General features: G+C 29.2%; 2 protein-coding genes across 3 annotated transcripts; both read left to right on the forward strand.

Annotated features, from left to right (window-relative positions):
* Positions 1–382: 382 nt before the first annotated feature.
* LOC149878775 (intraflagellar transport protein 140 homolog) lies at positions 383–19,118 on the forward strand. 2 transcript variants are annotated; one of them, XM_090071219.1, is made up of 34 exons: positions 383–473; positions 1,018–1,178; positions 1,879–2,100; positions 2,348–2,478; positions 6,140–6,267; positions 6,399–6,574; positions 7,049–7,137; positions 7,496–7,602; positions 7,844–7,971; positions 8,053–8,145; positions 8,360–8,470; positions 8,576–8,654; positions 8,854–8,945; positions 9,024–9,151; positions 9,254–9,395; positions 9,704–9,851; positions 10,820–10,947; positions 11,151–11,238; positions 11,540–11,583; positions 12,706–12,866; positions 14,195–14,272; positions 15,111–15,291; positions 15,418–15,501; positions 15,586–15,692; positions 15,763–15,858; positions 16,190–16,466; positions 16,635–16,708; positions 16,915–16,969; positions 17,130–17,312; positions 17,396–17,596; positions 17,743–17,955; positions 18,119–18,285; positions 18,386–18,527; positions 18,712–19,118. In XM_090071219.1, the coding sequence occupies exons 2-34, from the start codon at positions 1,035–1,037 to the stop codon at positions 18,895–18,897; spliced, it is 4,383 nt and encodes a 1,460-aa protein (XP_089927345.1). In that variant the 5' UTR covers positions 383–473; positions 1,018–1,034; the 3' UTR covers positions 18,898–19,118. The 2 variants fall into 2 exon arrangements, with proteins under 2 accessions (XP_089927345.1, XP_089927344.1); XM_090071218.1 differs by lacking the exon at positions 14,195–14,272.
* On the forward strand, positions 3,183–5,540 carry LOC149878776 (uncharacterized). Its single transcript, XM_090071220.1, has 3 exons — positions 3,183–3,717; positions 3,815–5,205; positions 5,516–5,540. Exons 1-2 carry the CDS (start codon positions 3,189–3,191, stop codon positions 5,203–5,205), a joined length of 1,920 nt encoding a protein of 639 aa, XP_089927346.1. The 5' UTR covers positions 3,183–3,188; the 3' UTR covers positions 5,516–5,540.
* Positions 19,119–19,966: the final 848 nt, after the last annotated feature.

Genomic DNA, 19,966 nt, shown 5'->3' on the forward strand with positions numbered 1-19,966 from the left:
TGAAAATGTAATCATGTTGAATTTTTACTTTTACTGTAGAAACCTACCCAGATTAGTAAAAAAATTAAAAAGAAATGTTTCTGTCATATTCATGTTGCTAAAACTACTCCTCAAAGTAGCAATTGCACTCCATGCGCAAAATTTTCTCAAAACGGGCCAAATTTTGGGACCCAATATCTCCGTAATTAATAAAAATTTTTGAAAAAAAAATAACCAGTGGCCCATTTTCATTGTATTTTACAAAATATCTAAAAATGAGTACAATTTGAAGACATCACTTCCAAAATTTGCTTATTTTGCCTACATTTCTCAGACAATGGCTATTAACCATAAACTAAATGACGTAAAATAAATGAATGCCTTAATTCGGCATCCGTTAAAAAGTTTGTTATTTACGCCGTAGTGATGGCGGCTGGAAATTTATACAGTGTGCAAGAAAAAAAGTTACTATTATAGTTTAAGTTAATGCCCAGGTAAATGTTTGTTAAATATAAATAGTAATTCAAAGAGATTTTTTCATGATTTTTATTGCATTTATAAAAAAAAATTTTATTATAGGATACGTATAAAAATAATTTGTTTACTAAATCTTATAGAAAATTTCTATTAAATGCAAGGTACTGAAATTAATCTTAATTAAATTTGATACATATCTGCACCTGTTTATCGCTCCACCTGCCATAGATTTTTTAAGCCTAAATCAAATCTTTTTCATTTTTGAGTTTAACAAGTAACTTAAACTAAAAACAGTTTTTTGTATCATCTAATTCATTATACAACATTATTAATAAACAAGTTCATAAATTTGCTTAACTAGTTAATACTTACCTGGACAATATAAACTGTAGTACACTTAAGAAATTTTCAAAATCTTGCTAACTTAAAAAATAATTACTTAATAAATGTATATACACTTACACAACTATATGTTATTTCATCCCTTTAAATGTGTACATATTTTCTTATTAATTAACACATCCTCCTAAAGCTGAGGCAAAATCTTTTTTTATCTTTCAGAATCACATTAACTTAACATGGCAGTTTATTTTGATTATAAAATCTTGCCATACTATGAGGACAGCCAGTGCAACATAACAACATGGCATAGCAGTTTTTCTCTGCTAGCTGTTGCATACAATAAAGGCTCCATGGGGTATGTGGCACTTTATTTAGATGAGGTTTGTTGTTATTTTATAATTGTGTAATTAAATTTTGTTATAGAAATAAACTATAAAAATCTTTTTGGAAAAAATCCTATATTAAGTTAACATCAATTCATTATCAGAGGCAAACAATAATCAATTTATCTAAAATATATAGTATGGTTTGGGATTACTTTGATATGGTCTCAATTTAAATCCATAATAGTTCCTTTGGGTTTTCTCAGTTTAGTTTTCTCAGCTTAGGAGATTGTTAGTTTCTTTAATTATATTTGTTCCTAGAGTTATCAAATTGCTATAAAATTAGTACTTGAAAATAAGAGAGGTAAATTAATCTATGTTTTAAACCATCAAGTGTAAAAACAAGTAGATGATTAATACAGCAGTCACAAGTGAATTTCAACAATAAAAGTTCACCAGTTTTTATGATAAAAATTGTCACGAGATTTATTTAAACAAATTATTCATGATTATTTCCAAGTTTTCTTAATGAGTTACTTTTGTGTTTGTTAGATATTAAAAAAAGATCTATATCTAGACTTTAATTTAATCTATATATACTCAAAGCTAATCTCCCTAATGATAAAATTCAGTCTTGGTATGGATAAATTTATTCTCATCCCACAATATAGGAAATTTTTAGATTTATTTATGCCAATATCTTTAGGTATAGATATATTTGTATTTAATACTTTTTTTTTTTAATTTTGATTAAAAGGGAGAACAAGTTGAAAATTCTAAAATTGAAAGAGAATCTGCTGTAAGTAAACTTTCTTGGCACCCAAATCGGAAAATACTGGCAAATGGTTGGAAAAATGGTTGTCTTCTTTTGTGGAATGAGCACAACAAAGAGTTAAATGAAGCTCCAAAGTTTCATTTGACAGAGATTACTTGCATTTGTTGGAATCGAACTGGATCTAGGCTTATTACATCAGATCAGGTATTTACATAAAGATTTAGTGTGCATTATACTCTTCCTGAATTTGCAAGCCTAATTAGTGCCAGCCAGTATCTTGCAATGTAAAGTATGAAAATGTTATGTGGTTTAAATCAATTAATGAAGAGGTCATACTTTTTAATTTTTGGAATGAATATGTAATATTTTAAAAATTCGATAAAACACTTGGGAGTTATTGCATCAAAAACTGAAGATGCCTTGTTATTGAATGAAAGTTAATTTTATATAGGCAGGTTTAGTGTGTGTTTGGAAAATTGATCAACGTGGCAAGTTCCAACAGTCTCCTATGTTTAAAAATGAACTGGGATCAGCTGTTGTAAAAGGTGTTTTAAAATCAACAGGTGTTACAGATGTCTCAACGTAAGTTTGGCAATGATGCTTCTATTCCAAATTTTTCATAGCAATATTTACCACACCTGTCCGGAGAGCCTCAAAACATAAAAGTCATGCTCAAAAAATAAAACTAATTGCGTTTGGTAGCCCATACATCCATGTTTCAAAAAATAAAAAAATTGAAATCATCTGCCTACGTCCAAGGAAAAAAAATGACTTTGAACTTTCTCATATTATTGGCTCCTTTCCTAAAGGCATAAGGAAGTAAAGATGATACTTATTTATGAATAACTATAAAATTTGATAGATAACCACTAGAAAAAAAGAAAATTTGATAAAAAATAATCATATAAAATAAACAAAATGAAACTAGATTGCTTTTATTGCTAATCCATTTTAAATTGCATAACCCTAGGGGTATCTTTACCTGCTAATTTGCTTTCTTTTAAAAGCGAAGTGTTTTAAATGTTTTTTAAGCCCATATTTTTTGAATAGCTTTGTCCATTTTATTGCTTAGTACTTAATATTACAGTGTTACATATTCCATTTAATAGTGAAATAAGGAAGCTGTAAAAAAATAAATTTTTTTATTAGTTGCTGACAATAAAATAAGTGCTTTACCAAATGAAAACACAAACAAGTACTTTTTGTAATTTTAACTTTACTTGGACTCTTTCAAAATGCCCAATAGAGCCAAATCTCATGAAGAGTGTAGAAAAACAGTGTGTGTTGTATGTATGAAAAAGTGCAGTTCATCAATTTCTGGTGTAGCCTTTGAGAGATTTAAAAACATTTTTTCAGCAGACATTGACTTTTTGGACTCTAGAGTTCCAACTGGAATGTGTGGAACGTGTAGAAATCAACTTAGAAGGGTTGAAAGAGGAGTATCTGTCAAGCTGCCTACTCTTTACAATTTTCAAACTATCAATGTCAAGACTGTGACAAGAGGTTCCAACTGTAACTGCCTGATTTGCCGAATTGGTAAGCTGAAACTGACTGAAAAACATCCTTTGGATAATTCTACACCTTCAAATCCCACAAATCCTCTGAAAAGATGTTCAGATTGTTTGTCACCACTAGGAAAAGGCTTACCTCATAAATGCAACTCTACTTCTTTGAATTTAAACCTTAGAGAAATTTTAACAGAAAACAAAAAAGTTTTTGAACAGATAGCCTCTGCAACTATCAAAGGTCAAGAATCATCGTCAGGTGGGACAATCAGGCTGTCAGTGACTGAGGGAGGTCGTCCATTACCTGTTACCCTTGGTAACTTAAATTTTGTATCTTTCCTGTTTTTAATGGTCCCATTTTGTCTGTTCTAAGATTACATTTCATAAAAAGGTTTTTTAAAATTTGTCTTTAGGAGCATCATGTTCAAAGTCAACAACTGCAGAAAAGTATAAGTTAAGTGCCCAAGACCTGGTGCAAATTCAGCAAGCTACAGGCATGTCTAATATTGGAGTCAAAAAACTTGCAACAACACTAAATTTGGTTTCCAAATCGCGTCTTTTTGAGCCAAACTATCGAGCAAATTTTCATGAAGCAGGGTTGCAACTTACAAATTTTTTTACAAAAACTACAATTGCATCATCAGGCAAAAATATCCCACACAAAGAGTACACAGTTGTTCACTGCAAAAATCTCTCTGACTTTCTAGCAGAAATTTCACTTAAGAGACAACTTCAAGCAGGTCATCTAATAAAAGTTGGGATTGATGGAGGTCGAGGCTTCCTAAAGCTTACAGTAAGTCTTCAAAGAATGAATGATGAAGATGATTCAAGCAGTCCACCTTCAAAAAAAATTGTCACCTCTCGAGCTCTAAAAGACAGTGGAGTTAAAAAGCAATTTCTAATTGCAGTTGCAGAGGATCTACATGAGAATTACAGCAACATCAAAACCTTTATTGAGCTTGTTCAACCTGAAAATGTAGACTTTGTGGTTTCTTGCGACTTGAAAGTTGCTAACATTTTATGTGGTTTGCAATGTCACTCTAGCTCACATCCATGCCTATACTGTGATAGTGAAGCAAAGAACTTAGCTGAAAAAGGTGCGCTCAGGACGCTGTCTGATCTTCAAAATTGTTACACAGACTTTCTTTCAAAAGGTGGTGACATTAGTAGGGCAAAGTTTTTCAACAATGTTGTCCATAAACCGCTTCTAAAAGCTGATCCAAGCAAATTCATTTTTGAACTAATTCCCCCAATGGAACTTCATCTGCTTATTGGGATAGTAAATCACTTGTTCAAAGCACTAAAAGAAGCATTGCCAGAAGCAGATGAGTGGCCAAAAAGACTCAACATTACAATCCAACCATATCATGGCGGACAATTTGCTGGCAATGATTGCCAAAAACTCCTGAAAAATATTGAAGTGATAGATCAGCTCTTAGAGAACCTAGATTCATCAGTTTTGGCCATCATTGATGCATTCAAAAAATTCAGTGCTGTTGTTATAGCTTGCTTTGGAAACGTCCTTGACAAGGAATATGAAAAAAAAATCGAAGAATTTCAGACATCTTTTTTAAGTCTAGGATTTTTAAGTGTGACCCCAAAAGCGCACATCGTTTTTTTTCACATTGATGATTTTATCAGAATGAAGAAAAAATCCCTTGGTCCTTTCAGTGAACAATCTTTAGAAGCTCTTCATCACGATTTTTCTATTCAGTGGCAAAGATACAAACATTCAAAATTACATCCACAATATGGAAATTGGCTTGAACGATGTGTAGTTGAATACAATAGCAAGCACATTTAGGTAAAATATATCTGTTGCATCTTTAATGAACATTGAAACCTTGCTACTTTAGAATAAGTGTTTGTGACAAAAAAAAATCAACTGAGAAAATACCTATGGATTTATTTAAACTGATTCAAAAATTTATTTATGAGATTAAATCTTTTTAAATATTTATTTGTTTAACCTGCGTGTAATTATATTTTGTAAAAAAAAACCCACAGTAAATAAAACCTATAGTATTTAGAATTTTGAAACAGCCTTTGCCAAAGTTTACTTAAAGACACTACTTTAATAGTTTTTTTATTTTGTGACAATGTTTTAAGTTTAGAAATGATTCAAATTCAAAGAAAAAATGGTGATCAAAGAAATCTTTTCCATTAAAAGAAAGGTCAAAATGACTGACAAGTTCAAAGTAACAATGATTTCCTACACATTGACTGATGGCTTAATTTTTTATTTTTAAAGCCTCTATGTATAGACTATGCATATCAATAATAGTAATATAAGTTTTATTACTTATTTCTTTTTTTTGAGTGTGTCTTTTGTGGTTTGAGGCTCTCCGAGCGATAAAGCAAGGAACAAAAAAATCTAAAAAATCGAAGTCATTTTTTTTCCTAGGACGTAGGCAGATGATTTCAAATTTTTTATTTTTTGAAACATGGATGTATGGGCTACCAAACCCAATTGGTTTTACTTTTTGAGCATGACTTTTATGTTTTGAGGCTCTCCGGACAGGTGTGTTACCTTATTAATTATACATGAAAAACAGTTATTAAAATTTCATAAAATGCAGGAGGAATATGTTTATTACTATTCTTTAGTAATAAACATATTCCTCCTGCATTTTTATTTGCTCAAAAGAGCAAATAATAATAATGGAGAATAATTATTTTTAGCTTATTTACATATTTTCTAAAAAGTTGTTAATATCATTAACACAATTTTTTTTCAGAGATATTGCTGCTGCTGCAAGGGCTGCCATTAGTGGCAATAAAAATGCCCTTGATTTGTTTGATATGGACAAAAGTTCTAATTTCACCAATAGTGAAGGAATACAACTGTATATTGCCACAAAAGATGGTACAATTACTTTTTGTTTTTAAAATTGTTATCTTGAAGAATTGCAAACGAATTTTTCTCAACTTAGATTTATATGCATATCATTTTTTATCCTTTATTATATTTTAGCTGTCTTTTTTTAACATAAATAGGTAATGTTTACTTCTTGGATGAAAAAGGCAAATGTAAGCAGTGCTTCAAAGTAGATGCTCCTATACTGTACCTGCTATACTATGAGAATCAAGATATTGTTGTCACGGTTACTGATGCTTTATTCCTTATTCAACATTCATTAAAGCCAGATGGTAGCTATGGAGAGATATCTAAGGTTAAATTTCACATTTATATCTTATATTCTTTTTTAAAAATATTGTCTGGTGATGATGATGATGGTGATGGTGATGGTGATGGTGATGGTGATGGTGGTGATGATGATGATGATGATGATGATGATGATGATGATGATGATGATGATGATGATGATGATGATGATGATGATGATGATGATGATGATGATGATGATGATGATGATGATGATGATGATGATGATGATGATGATGATGATGATGATGATGATGATGATGATGATGATGATGATGATGATGATGAACATGATCATGACCATGATCATCATGATCATCATGATCATGATCATGATCATGAATCATCATGATCATGATCATGAGATCATCATCATCATCATTAGATCATGATCATCATCATGAGATCATGATCATGATCTCAGAAGATTAAGCACAAGTACATTTTCATAGCTCTTAAAGAAATTGAATTTATTTTCTAGGTGAAGATAAGTGGACAAGCTATCAACTTGGTTGTAACATGGGCTGGACCTGGGCTGATTGCCATATCCACCAAAAGTCCCATAGTTCGGTAAAATTTAGTTGCTATTATTAATATCATTAAGTTTATTATTAGCATTATAAATGCAAATAGCAGGAACAGTTTCTATTAAATAGTTCACCAGTGGCTTTCAAATCATTATTGGATAAATATAAAATTTAGTTGTTAAAAAAGGATTTTTTTAATACAACAATCTTTAAATATCTAGTTTAAAAAAGTATATATTTCATAAGAAAAATTATTTAAATTGATTGGATGAAGGGTAAGTTTTAAAGTTACTAACTGCTTGTTGTTTTCAACCCTGACTGTTTAAAATTGTTATTAAATCACTTTAATTTTGAACTTGTTTGGAATTAATGTGTTAGTTGTAAATCAAATTGTTGCACAGACTTTTAGATATTAAAACTGATCAGAATTTTGTGTTGAACCTTGATGTGGCACTTGGGTTTAAAGCAAATGAGTGTGTAAACTTCATTGCATACAGCCAAACTCTAGGTAAACTCAATTTTCTTGTCTCAATGTCAAAATTTCAAAAATAGATTCATCATATTGGTTTTATTATTATTCATGCCTTAAAATTTTTTCTTGCTTTATTAAGAATTCAGACTTTCTTTCAGGTTTTCTGACTGACCAGGAACTCAGGAAAGTTTTAGAAAATTTGAAAAGATCCCTGATCTTTGAATTAGTTTTAAATGAAATTTTTTGAATATAGAATTGGTGTTTTTAATTTTTCAAGGTACACTTGCTGGTGGAACAGACCAAGGCCATGTTGCCCTTTGGAAATATAACTTAATAAAAGCTGATGAGCCGTTATGGATATTACAGCCTCCGTCTGATGTTGTTGGGAATGTTGCTTACCTAGAAGTAAATCAATTAAAATATATTGATTGCATCTGTTCAATCTCCAAACTTATTGTTGTTGACATACTTTTACACTTTTTCTAGTGGGGTGCAAATCTAGGCCTAATAGTTGCAAACTGTGTATCTTCTGTTACAATTTTGAATCAATCCATTATGAGTTATCATTTCAATGAAAATGTGAGTGATTTGATTATATGAGTGTAAAATTTAGATAAAATATAGATTAAGTAAAAAAAGGTTTCAATTACAATAAAAAAAAAAAAAACATGGCTAATTAATGTTTAGAAACATTTTCTTTAAATGGGTTTTTACTTAAAGTTGTTTGAATTTTGAAAAAAAGGAATTTAGTATTATTGTTGATTAAGTTTTTAATTTTCTTCATTAATTTTAGACAGCTGTAGTTCAAGTATCACCTTCTCATCTTTTAGTCAAATTTTTTCCATCTTCTCATATTGAAGATTTAAAAACAGATATGCACATAAAAGGTGTGCATTATAATAAGGTAACTTTAATATAATAATAAGGTTTCTCTTGTGCACAAATTTTTTCATACTACTCATATACTTGAATAAAATTTTGGGTTTTATTCAAATTTTGCTTTTTTTAGAATCATGCTGCAATTTGGAATGGCAAAAAAGTTGCAGTTTATGAGATACATGAAAATAAATCATTTATTAGATCTGCAGGTCCTTTTTTTTAATGTCAGTTTTTGGTTATGGTTTGCTTTATTAATTGTAAACTTTTTTATTGGTTTTATTGTCTATGCCTTAAAATTTTTTTCTTAAGTAAAAATTTTTTGTATATGTGCTGTTGTTCATCTATCAATTTGAAATGATGTCTTCATTTCTATCATGTTAGTATGAGTTTCATAATATCCTAATGTAGGTAGCTTTAATTGTGATTCACACAAAATTGCAGTATATGAGCAAAATGTTTATTTGGTGGATTCACACACAGTATCAATTAGAACCTTTCAGGTAAAAAATAATTTTTCTATAAAATTTTGTTTCCATTTAAATGATCAAACTTTTTTTCAGGTTTTTTTATTTTTCTAGGGTACTGTAAAACAAGAACTAACTTTTTTGGAAAAAGAAGGCAATCCACTTGATTTGGATATTTGTGGATCTCATATAGCCATTGCAACAACTAGAGGTGTTCTTAAAGTATATGATTTATCTCGAAGGTAGTTTCGATTTGAATTTCTCATACTTCCACAGTTTTAATATAAAAAAATAAATGAAACAAATCATAAGTTTGTGGTTATTTTCTTCAAATTTCTTTCTAGAGAGGCTCGCCAAGTCAGTGTTACAAAGTACTTGGAAGATTGTATACCTAACTTTGAAATGATTCGATTAGTCAAGTGTAATTGCATTCGATTAGTCAAGTGTAATTGCAATGGTACCAAGATTGCCATCATGTCTCAAAATGTATTTAAATTAATCTTAATATTAAAAATTTTTTGAACAATTTTTGACAAAATTTGACACAACAAATTTTTTCCTTAGCTTCCTTTGATTTTAAGAAAAATAGCTCTTTTATAGTTCCTGCAATTTACACAACTTGCAGAAACTTTAAAAAAGCAATAGTTCTATACCCCTATTTAGTAAAGTACTTAGTAAAGGTTATTTTCAAAGAAGATTTCTAGTAAAGATTTGGAATGTCTATTTTGTTTCCATACTTATAATCCCAGATCAGTTGCTTATATTTCTAATAAAAGTATCATTTTCTTTACCAGAGTAACTATATCACAAGTCCTCTATTATATATATGGGAAGTAGAGAGTGATACGGTCCAATCCTTTAATTTTGATACTGGAAAAAGTAATTTTGAGTTAATTGATGACTTGCTTTGCACACAACAGCAGCTTACAGCTCATATCAAAGGTCTTAATTTATGTATTATGTTTTTATTATTGTTTTATTTGTTTTATGTTGTTTTATTACTTTAGTTTTTTCAAATAAGATCTCAAACTTTGCATTGTTTCTAATCAGTACTTTTTAACTTGAGTTAACTGGTTACAGTTGTTTATATTTATTGTATTAAATTTTTAAAGTTAATTTTTATTTCACTGTTTTAAAAAACATTTTTCTCTTTTCCACTATTATAAAACAAATAAATGTTACTAAGTTTTTGTTTAAAAAGAGTACTTAAGCCAAAAGGTGATATAAAAAAGCTGAATAATACATACATACATACATACATACATACATACATACATACATACATACATACATACATACATACATACATACATACATACATACATACATACATACATACATACATACATACATACATACATACATACATACATACATACATACATACATACATACATACATACATACATACATACATACATACATACATACATACATACATACATACATACATACATACATACATACATACATACATACATACATACATACATACATACATACATACATACATACATACATACATACATACATACATACATACATACATACATACATACATACATACATACATACATACATACATACATACATACATACATACATACATACATACATACATACATACATACATACATACATACATACATACATGTAAATGACTTAAGTTTGTTATTTTCTTTAACAAATACTCTTTTTATTTGAATTTAAACAATAAAAGATCTTGTTTCTTTTATCAGTTCCTTAATTTAACCCTAACAATGCCAGTCCATTTACTCTCTTCTTCTGACAACCCTAAATGTTCAGTTGTCAGAAGAAGAGATTAAATGGACTGGGATTGTTCATTGTCATCATTATTTTTGATTGCTATGGTTTTATATTCTTTTTATGCAGTTGTTAATGTTATTTAGGTTTTATTCCTAAGTCAATCTTCTGGGATTCTACAGAGCCAAAGCTTTTAGTATGTGAGGCGATAAGAATAAATACTATCAAACAAGGTGGAACAACTAATGAGAAAGATACAAATACTCATGAAAATGTAATTTTTTTTTTTCTTGTAGGTCTTCTGATCTCTTCAAATATCTCACCTTATCATATCTCACCACGTAGGTCTCACTTCATCTTCTCTTATCTTATTTTCTTATCCTCATAGGACTCATAATATTTTAATCCTCATACAACTCACAGTGAATCTATGCTAATTTTTAAGACTAATTTTAAATCATTTTTTTCTTACTTTAGGCTTTATCATTAATTGTTACCATGTTTAGCTGTCCTGATCATGGTTTGGTTGTTCAAGACCATTTTGTTGCTGATCCAAACTATACTGGTACTTCTTTAATTTACTTTTAACTTTGTTCTTAATAACTATTTAAAATATTATTTATTTCATTTTTTAAAAATATTAATGCAAATAATTCTATTTTCAATAAATATTAATGGTATAATGATTTTTTATTAGAAAAAAAACTAAATTGATAATTTTATTTGTATTAAGTATTAATTAGATAAGTAACTCTATATTTAAATTCTTAATTAGTTGTAAAATTAATGTTATTAAATCTGCTGAATATTTTTTTAATTAATGTGATTTTGTATGAAAATGTCTATTTATTCCTTTTTTTTGCTAGGTTTGTTGGGAATTGATTCTCCATTTTATTACTTCATCCAAGCGGTATGTTTAATATCTATTGCTGAATTAAAATAGGCTAATTTTGCATTAAACCAAGGGAGTAGCTCTAACTTTTAACTTTCAATATGGAGTTAGATTAAGTTTACTAAGTTTTTAGACTTAAAAATAAAAAAAACATTTAGTGAATTTTGCATCATAAAATCCAACATTCAAACTATTTAGCTGGACCCTGCAACCTTTTTTAATAATATAACCTTACAGGGTCAAGTACATAATTGTTTAAATGATATTTTAAAGTGAAAGAAGTATCCAAACATTCATCTTGGTATATTAACTGATTGATAGTTTTGCTACAGCAATATATTGTTTAAAGATGCCACATAAAAAGAAAGCAATTCAAATGAGATTTTTGTTCAATATATATATATTTTTTTTTCTTCCAATTCTTACATCAGATAGAATGAAATTAAAACGAAATAAAAAAAAAAAATAAGTTTACAGCATAAATCACATAGTTTTGAAATCTTTTGCCTAAATGAATTAGTATGAAAATTAGAAAGTTATAATGCTACAAAACTAACCTCAAAAACTTTCTGAACACTCGTTAGTTAAATGGTTTTAATTGTCAAATGATAAATATTTAGCAAAGCATTCTTTTAACAACTTTTTATACATCTCCCTTTTTTAGTTAGTTTTTTTTTTTTTTATTTTAATCAAAACTTGCAATTTAATTCTTAACATTGAAATGTTGTGTAAATGAAATGATCATTTTTATATTCCTTACAAAAATTAACAAGTAATTTCATGTTTAAAAAGACATCAAAACTCTTAATCTTGCAATTCCCAACTTGCAGTTTACTGGCATTTTACTAACTCTGCAAAAGTGTATATTATTGTGACTTAAAATATTGCTCCACTTCTTATTTTCTGAACTGCAAAATATTGTTTTTAAGGATATTTGAGTTTTATGAATTCAGGTTATTATTTGTAGTGTTAGAATTGCAGATAAAAACTGTTCCATTTTGTTTCTTTTTTATTTCTTTTGTTTGCTTGTTTTTTTTTTTTTAAATAAATAAGAACATTTTTAGGAAAATTTAAAAATTTTGGGCATGTAAAAATAGATTGAACCATTGACATCCAGATTTTATAAAAAAATTTTTACAGGGCCAGCATAGAGAACAATGTGTGGCTAGAAAAACAATGCGTGACTTTACAGAATTGGAGAATGGTGACCAGGTAACCAAAACAGCCATGATGAACTTTAGTTATTTGTCTGCGATTGGTAACATGGATGAAGCTTTTAAAGCAATTAAGTCAATTAAAAGGTAAATTATTTATTTTCTTTTGATATGATTAAATATACTACATATGAGACAATCTATTGGGTACTTGAATACGTTTCCATCATTTTCTAATCAAGGTTGTAATTAATGATAATCGCAATTAAATTGATAATACTTTTACTGATAGCACTATAAATAAACTTTAATAATTTAGTTTTATTTTTGATGAATTGTTACATAATTTCAGACAAATGCTTAGATACTTATTTCTCTCACTGTTTCTTTCGACAAATGTTTGTTTTGTTACATTGAATGTCAACTTATGTGCCAACAATTCAACACAAGAAATTTTATTACAATACATTTTGTTACATATTATATGTTGCTGAAACCTATAGTGTGTTCATGGATATTCATAGTAACAACCCTTAATCAAAAAGAGGTTTTATTAAATGGTTCCAACTATTCAAAAACATCATTTTTGATGTCAAATTCAAAGATGAAGAATTGAAATCATAAGCAAGCAATAAAAATCAATGTGACTAATTCAGTAATTTGGAAATTAGCTTCCACATCATATGAAGGAATTACACATTCAAAGGTGGTTATCAATTGGGAAATTATTGCTTAAAAGACATGAATGAAAGTCATAATTGCTCAAAATATTAGCTGGAAATGAAAAATGTGTTCTTTACAATAACCCTAAAAGAAAGAGATCATGGTATAAACCTAGACAGAGGAATATTTACAAGTATAAGCTCATGTTGTGCATATGATTGGATCAAAAAGGTGTAGTTTATTATGAGCTAATTAATTGCCATGAAATTATAACTGGTATTGTTATTAAGAAGAATTAGTCAAATCAAGTATTAAAAGAAAGACGTCCTGATTAAGATTGTTCAACATGATAATGCTACACATTTTCTAAAGTGGTTAAAGAACAGTCAAGTAGAATGTGATACCATACCTGCCATTTCCTCAGAAAGACCATGCTGCAACAATTGAAAAAAAGCAAATAACCATTCATTTTGTTTGTTACAGCATGGTCTTTCTGATGAACACTTCAATTCTTATAAAACATAACAAAATGGGTCAATTGATAAAACCAATTTCTTCCTAGGGGAATCCATTTGTTACTTGAAAGACAGGAAAAGTTTAAAGCTAAATGAAAACACTTTTAATAAAAATTAGTCTTTCTTTAAACAGACATCTTTTATTTTACATAAAAAAGAAACTTACTCAAGTACCTAATATAAGGCAGAGGATTTCTTTAATTTAAAAGATTTTTTTAAATCAGTAGAAATCAAAAGTATTGAATAATCTCTTTTTTTTGCTAAATTTCACTTGTTAAATGTTTATAAATTATATAGTTTAGATTTCACATCTTTAGAAGTTTACACTCTCCCTTTCACAGAATATATGCAGATTAGGCATGATATAGAAGCCCGGTAAAATATATTTTTAGATAAGCTTTAGAACAGATACATAGGTTAAAGTTTAAAGAAATGTAATAATGAGCTATTTAATAGTTTAGATTTTTAGATGGTATGTATAGTAAATGTAAAGTGTAATGCTACTTGTTCCATAGAGGGTAAAAGTTTAGTATATTTTTGTTCTTAATCCCGAAAAAAAACATTACCTATTGCAATGTTTCCAGTTTTATTTATTAATCCAGTTTTGTTAAACAAATCAATCTAAAGATAGTAAGAGTTCTACTGCTAATCATTCTCACTGTGAAAATGTGAAAATGACCTTACATTTGAAAATGTATCTGTTCAATACTTTATCAATATCATAGAATGATAGCATTTGAATAAATGTTCAAAAATATCAGATAGGTATGTAATAGATCTTTAAGAATTAAGAAAAACTAATTGAATTTCTAGCAGAAATTCAATTACTTTTTCTTAATTCTGAAAAACTAATTTCTAGCAGAAATTCTGCTTCCACTTCTTGATGTTTATGTTGGTAGCTCAACTAAAATGTTGCTTCACGCATCAAAAAGTATTTTTATATGTAAAAACTTAAATTTATTTTTTGATTTAAAAGAATCTATGAATTTGAAGAATCAATGGTATTTTTTTGTTTTACTAAAAAATTTTATCAAGCTTTTGTTTTTTCATTGTGTATGTATGTATGTATGTATGTATGTATGTATGTATGTATGTATGTATGTATGTATGTATGTATGTATGTATGTATGTATGTATGGACAATATTTTCTTGGTTCACTTTTTTTTTCTCTTTGTTAATGATTATTCATGTTAGAAATGAAATTCTTTTTAGCGCCTCTGTTTGGGAGAACATGGCTCGAATGTGTGTTAAGACAAAGCGTCTGGATGTTGCAATTGTCTGCTTAGGTAATATGGGCAATGCAGCTGCAGTAAAAGCAATTCGTGATGCTCAGTTGTCAGAATTAGAAATTGATGCCCATGTTGCTATGCTTGCCATACAAGTAGGAATGCATGTAAGATAATGTATTTTAATCTCAAAAAAGATTTACAAGAAAGTTTTTAACTTGTTTTACTACATACATTACATTACGTTACATACATACATATATACCTATGTATTGGTTGAATTTTTTCATAAGGATGAAGCAGAGCAGTTGTATAAAAGTTGTAATCGCTTTGATCTCCTCAACCTTTTCTATCAGGCTTCAAATAATTGGACTGAGGTTAGTTTAAGTTATTGAACAATTAAAAAAGAACTTCCTGGTTTTAGCTCTATCAATTCTGCTTAAGTATTTTTGATGTATTAGGCTATCAAATGTGCTGAAATGCATGACAGAATTCATTTGAGAACCACCTACTACTGTTTTGGACAATACCTTGAAGATCTTGGTGATGAAAAAGAAGCCATTGAAAAGTATGTTTAAGTTGTACTTGCATACATATAAAGTATATTAGTATATATCTAACAAACTTGTTGAATTTAGTTATGAGAAGTCTGGAACTTTTCGCTTTGAAGTACCTAGAATGATGATGGATGATCCAGACAAACTTCAAGCGTACATTCACAAGGGAAAAGATAGGTACAAACTAAATATTCATATTTAAACCACCTAATACTCTTGTTGTTATAACTATTGTAAGGATCTTTAATTGTTTGTTCTTATTTAGTATGTATTCTTTAAAATATTATTGTAGGATTGTTAGAGATTTTGTAATAATAACAATAATAACTTGTAGCAGTATAATAATATTTTGTGGTGGTTTAAACACATTATTAAATATATGTGGTGTAATATAGTGTGGTGGTCTTTACACAGTTTTAAAGTTGTACTACTTAGATTATTTACAAAACTTGCGCAAATGATTAAAGGTTTCAAATTCAAAATTTAAAATAGAAATTCTTTTTTTAAGGGAGTTATTGAAATGGTGGGCTCAATACCTTGAGAGTTTGGGTGACATGGAAGATGCATTGCACTTTTACAAGCAATCTGAAGACTATCTTTCTATGGTGCGCATAAATTGTTTTTGCTCCAATATGAAAGAAGCAGAACAGATTTGTCAAGAGACAGGAGACAAGGCAGCATGTTATCATCTTGCACGCCAGTTTGAGATAGCTGGAGATGTGAAAAAATCAATACATTATTTTTCTCGCGCACAATGTTACTCTAATGCCATTCGTTTAGCAAAGGTAATGGTTGATTAGTTAAAGTAGCAGAGTATGCAAACAAAACATTTTTTCTGACTTAAATAAATTACTTGACACAGCACATTTATAAACCACATGCTGTCTAAGATGATAAAAACAAGTTTATTCATCATCATTGTCACCTATATAAATCAGAGCAATCTTTAATAGGAAAATGAGCTGGATCAAGAGTTGATGAATTTAGCTTTGCTTAGTACTCAAGAGGACATGCTCAGTTGTGCAAAGTATCCTCTAGTTTTTTTTTTTTTTTTTTTTTTTTTTTTTTTTTTAAAGGTATTAGAAAAAACTTTTGTTTTTCTTTTGTGCATTTTTATAAAAACATGAATATTGTTAAAAGTCGTTTCTTCCACAGTTATTTTTTGTAGTACTTTGTTTACAGGCACAAAAATTGAATAAATTGTTGAACACCTGATATGGTTTTCTTTTTAAGATATTTTGAAGAAAAGGGAGGAATGGAAGATAAAGCAATTGCATTGTTCCACAGAGTAGATTTTTTTTCTATCTCTATATCTTTTTTTTTTCTAGGTCTCTTTATTTTTTTTATATCTCTTTCTATCTTTTTTCTATCTCTTTATTATTTCTGTAAAGAGTTAAAGAGACAAAGAAAAAAAATTGTGCTTGAAACTTAAGAAACTTGGGATTTAGGGTGGTAGTGTTTCAAAAGCAATTGATCTTGCGTTCAGCTCTCAACAGTTTGGTGCCCTCCATTTGATATCAGAAGATCTTGATGAAAATGCGGATCCTGAAGTGTTACACAAATGCACCGAGTTTTTCATAGAGCATGATCAGTTTGATAAAGCAGTTAATCTTCTTATTGCTTCGCACAAGGTATGAAGGTAGTTTTATTGCTTTTTTTAAACCTTTAGAAACTTGCTTAAAGTTGTTTTGCGTAACTTTTATTTCTTGTTTAGTATGAAGAAGCTTTACGCATGTGCCTCGATCATCACATACAAATAACTGAAGAAATTGCCGAAAAAATGTCTCTTCCTAAAGAGCATCCTGACGCAAAATACCGTTCATTCTTACTTGAAAAAATAGGAGAATGTGCTTATAAGCAAGGTTCTTACCATCTTGCGACCAAAAAGTTTACGCAAGCAGGAAACAAGATGAAGGTGATTTCTTTTCGTTTTTACCGCACCTTAATCATTTATTTCTTGATTTTCATTACGAGACTATTACGAAGAGTTTAAGCTATATTCGTGTTTTTGTTGCTAGACTAATGCGAAAAATTTGGTTTTAATTGTGTTTTCTTTAACAGGCAATGAAGGCGTTGTTAAAATCTGGAGATACAGAAAAAATTGTGTTCTTCGCTGGTGTATCGAGACAAAAAGAAATTTATGTAATGGCTGCTAACTACTTGCAGTCTTTAGATTGGCAGAATGATCCAGAAATTTTAAAGAATGTCATAAGCTTTTATACTAAAGGGCGCGCTCTTGAATCGTTGTCAACATTTTACGAGTCATGCGCTCAGGTTTGTTTCTAATGGTTTAAATTTCTTCTCCATCCCCCCTCCCCTCCCCCTGTTTTTAAAGTGTTAAAATGAGTCTGAATGTTTTTCTATTTTTACTTTCTTAATATTGATTTGTGTGGAAGCCTATAAAAAGCATCATTAAGCTTCTTTTTTTTTTTTTTAGGTTGAAATAGATGAGTTTGAAAATTATGAGAAAGCCTTTGGTGCGCTGACAGAGTCCTACAAGTGTCTTTCAAAGGCAAAAGTTAAAAATGTAACTACTCAGGAAGAGAAACTTGCTTTAATCAAAGCCAAATTGTCTCTCATGAAAAAGTATATTCACGCACGAAAGTAAGTTTCCTTGAGTTTGGAAAAAAGTCTCGTATTTTAATATATTTCTTTTATCTGTAAATATAACACACCGTAACTAAAAGTTGCTGTATTATTTTAGAGAATACAGCAGCACACCAGAAGAAAGCGTCAGCACTTGCGAGTTGCTTTTAGAAGATCCGGATGTAGCTGTAGCAATCCGATTAAAACACATTTACTCTTTTTTAATCGAACATTTTGTAAATGTTCGTAACTACAAAAAGGTACGCAAAAGTATTTTTTATGTGCAAATTACAAGAAACTTTAGTTGTCGTCCTCTTGTTTGTCTCATTGTTGTCATTTTTTTTAATGATGTTTTTTTTTATATTTTTTAACTTAATTACAGAGCAAATTAATTATTCTAAATTTATCGCCTAAATTTATTGTCTTAACTCAATTTTCCATCAGGCCTATCTTGTTATGGAAGATGTTCAAAAACGCTCTCCGACGCTAAAGCTCGACCAATTTATTCGCAAAGCATACATTCAAAAAGTTTATACAGAGCTCGGAATATCTTTGTCATCAGCGAATGAGAACTTAGAAGTTGAAAAGGAGCACGAAGAAGTAATCGATGAGGAAGATGGCTACATTTAGGAGAAGCTGTAAAGAATATTTGTTTCGTCCAGCTGTCCAAGATATGAGAATTTTTCTTTTCTCATAGAGAAACAGAAGAAGTTGACGAATTTCGTAATCGAACTTTCGAAATTTTTTCTAAATTTATTTTATTGTTTGTAAATTTTAATTGTTTGTAAATTTATGTAAATAGAAAATGGCGCGTAGAGAAGATTTTAACTGAAGAACTAAAGTGATTTTTAACAGATGTTGATAGATGACGTTTTAAACACTTTTCTGGCTTTGATCCTATTAAAACCCTGCTAAGAGTTGCTCTCAGAGCAATCTGCAGAGTTTATTGACCAAATGCCATTAAAATCTTTAAGATTACTTCCTCTCGAACTTCTCTAACACGATCTCTTCACTATTAAGATAAAATCTTAATTATAAACGCGTCTAAACGTATTGCATTAATTTTATGTAAAGATGTGCGTTTGTTCAATGTTCATAGGCGATAAGGCAATTTCAATATAATGAGGAAAAAACAGAATTTAGTGAGATATTTTATTTGCCCTGGATAACTGGTAAACCTCAAACTATTAAGGTCTGTTTTTTACGGCGCACAGCGACTCAGGATGATCAAAAAACGACAAAAACTCAATAAAATTTTATAAAAGTTGTAAATAAACATATTATATGTGAAAATGATAGTTTTTTGGGTCAAAGTTTTCAAACTTGTTAAAGAATACTTTGGGTCAAAGTATTCAAACTTGTTATTTTTTACGCGCACCTTTGATGCGTATAATGTGTGCATACGCGTTCACACGCTCCTAAGGTTTGGCTTCACGCGTAAAAAATAATTTTGATTAAAATTTTAGAACTTTTAAGCCAATACACAACACTTTGGTTCATTACTCTACTTGATATATGCTTCTAGCACAATTGCTATCGTTTATTTCAGCTGCTACTACTGGTATTAATTTACCATCTATATAAACAAAGGTTTAGCAATAAAAATGGTAGCAGCTGAAATCGTAGGAAAAAAAATTTTTTAGGACAGTATATAACTTTTTCCACAGAAAAATTGTGCAAGGGGGGGGGGGGATAAAAA

This window comes from Hydra viridissima, unplaced genomic scaffold (assembly GCF_058129835.1).
Source record: "Hydra viridissima isolate aposymbiotic clone 2 unplaced genomic scaffold, HvirCarnegie_v1 scaffold_14, whole genome shotgun sequence".
Taxonomy (NCBI): Eukaryota; Metazoa; Cnidaria; class Hydrozoa; order Anthoathecata; family Hydridae; genus Hydra; species Hydra viridissima.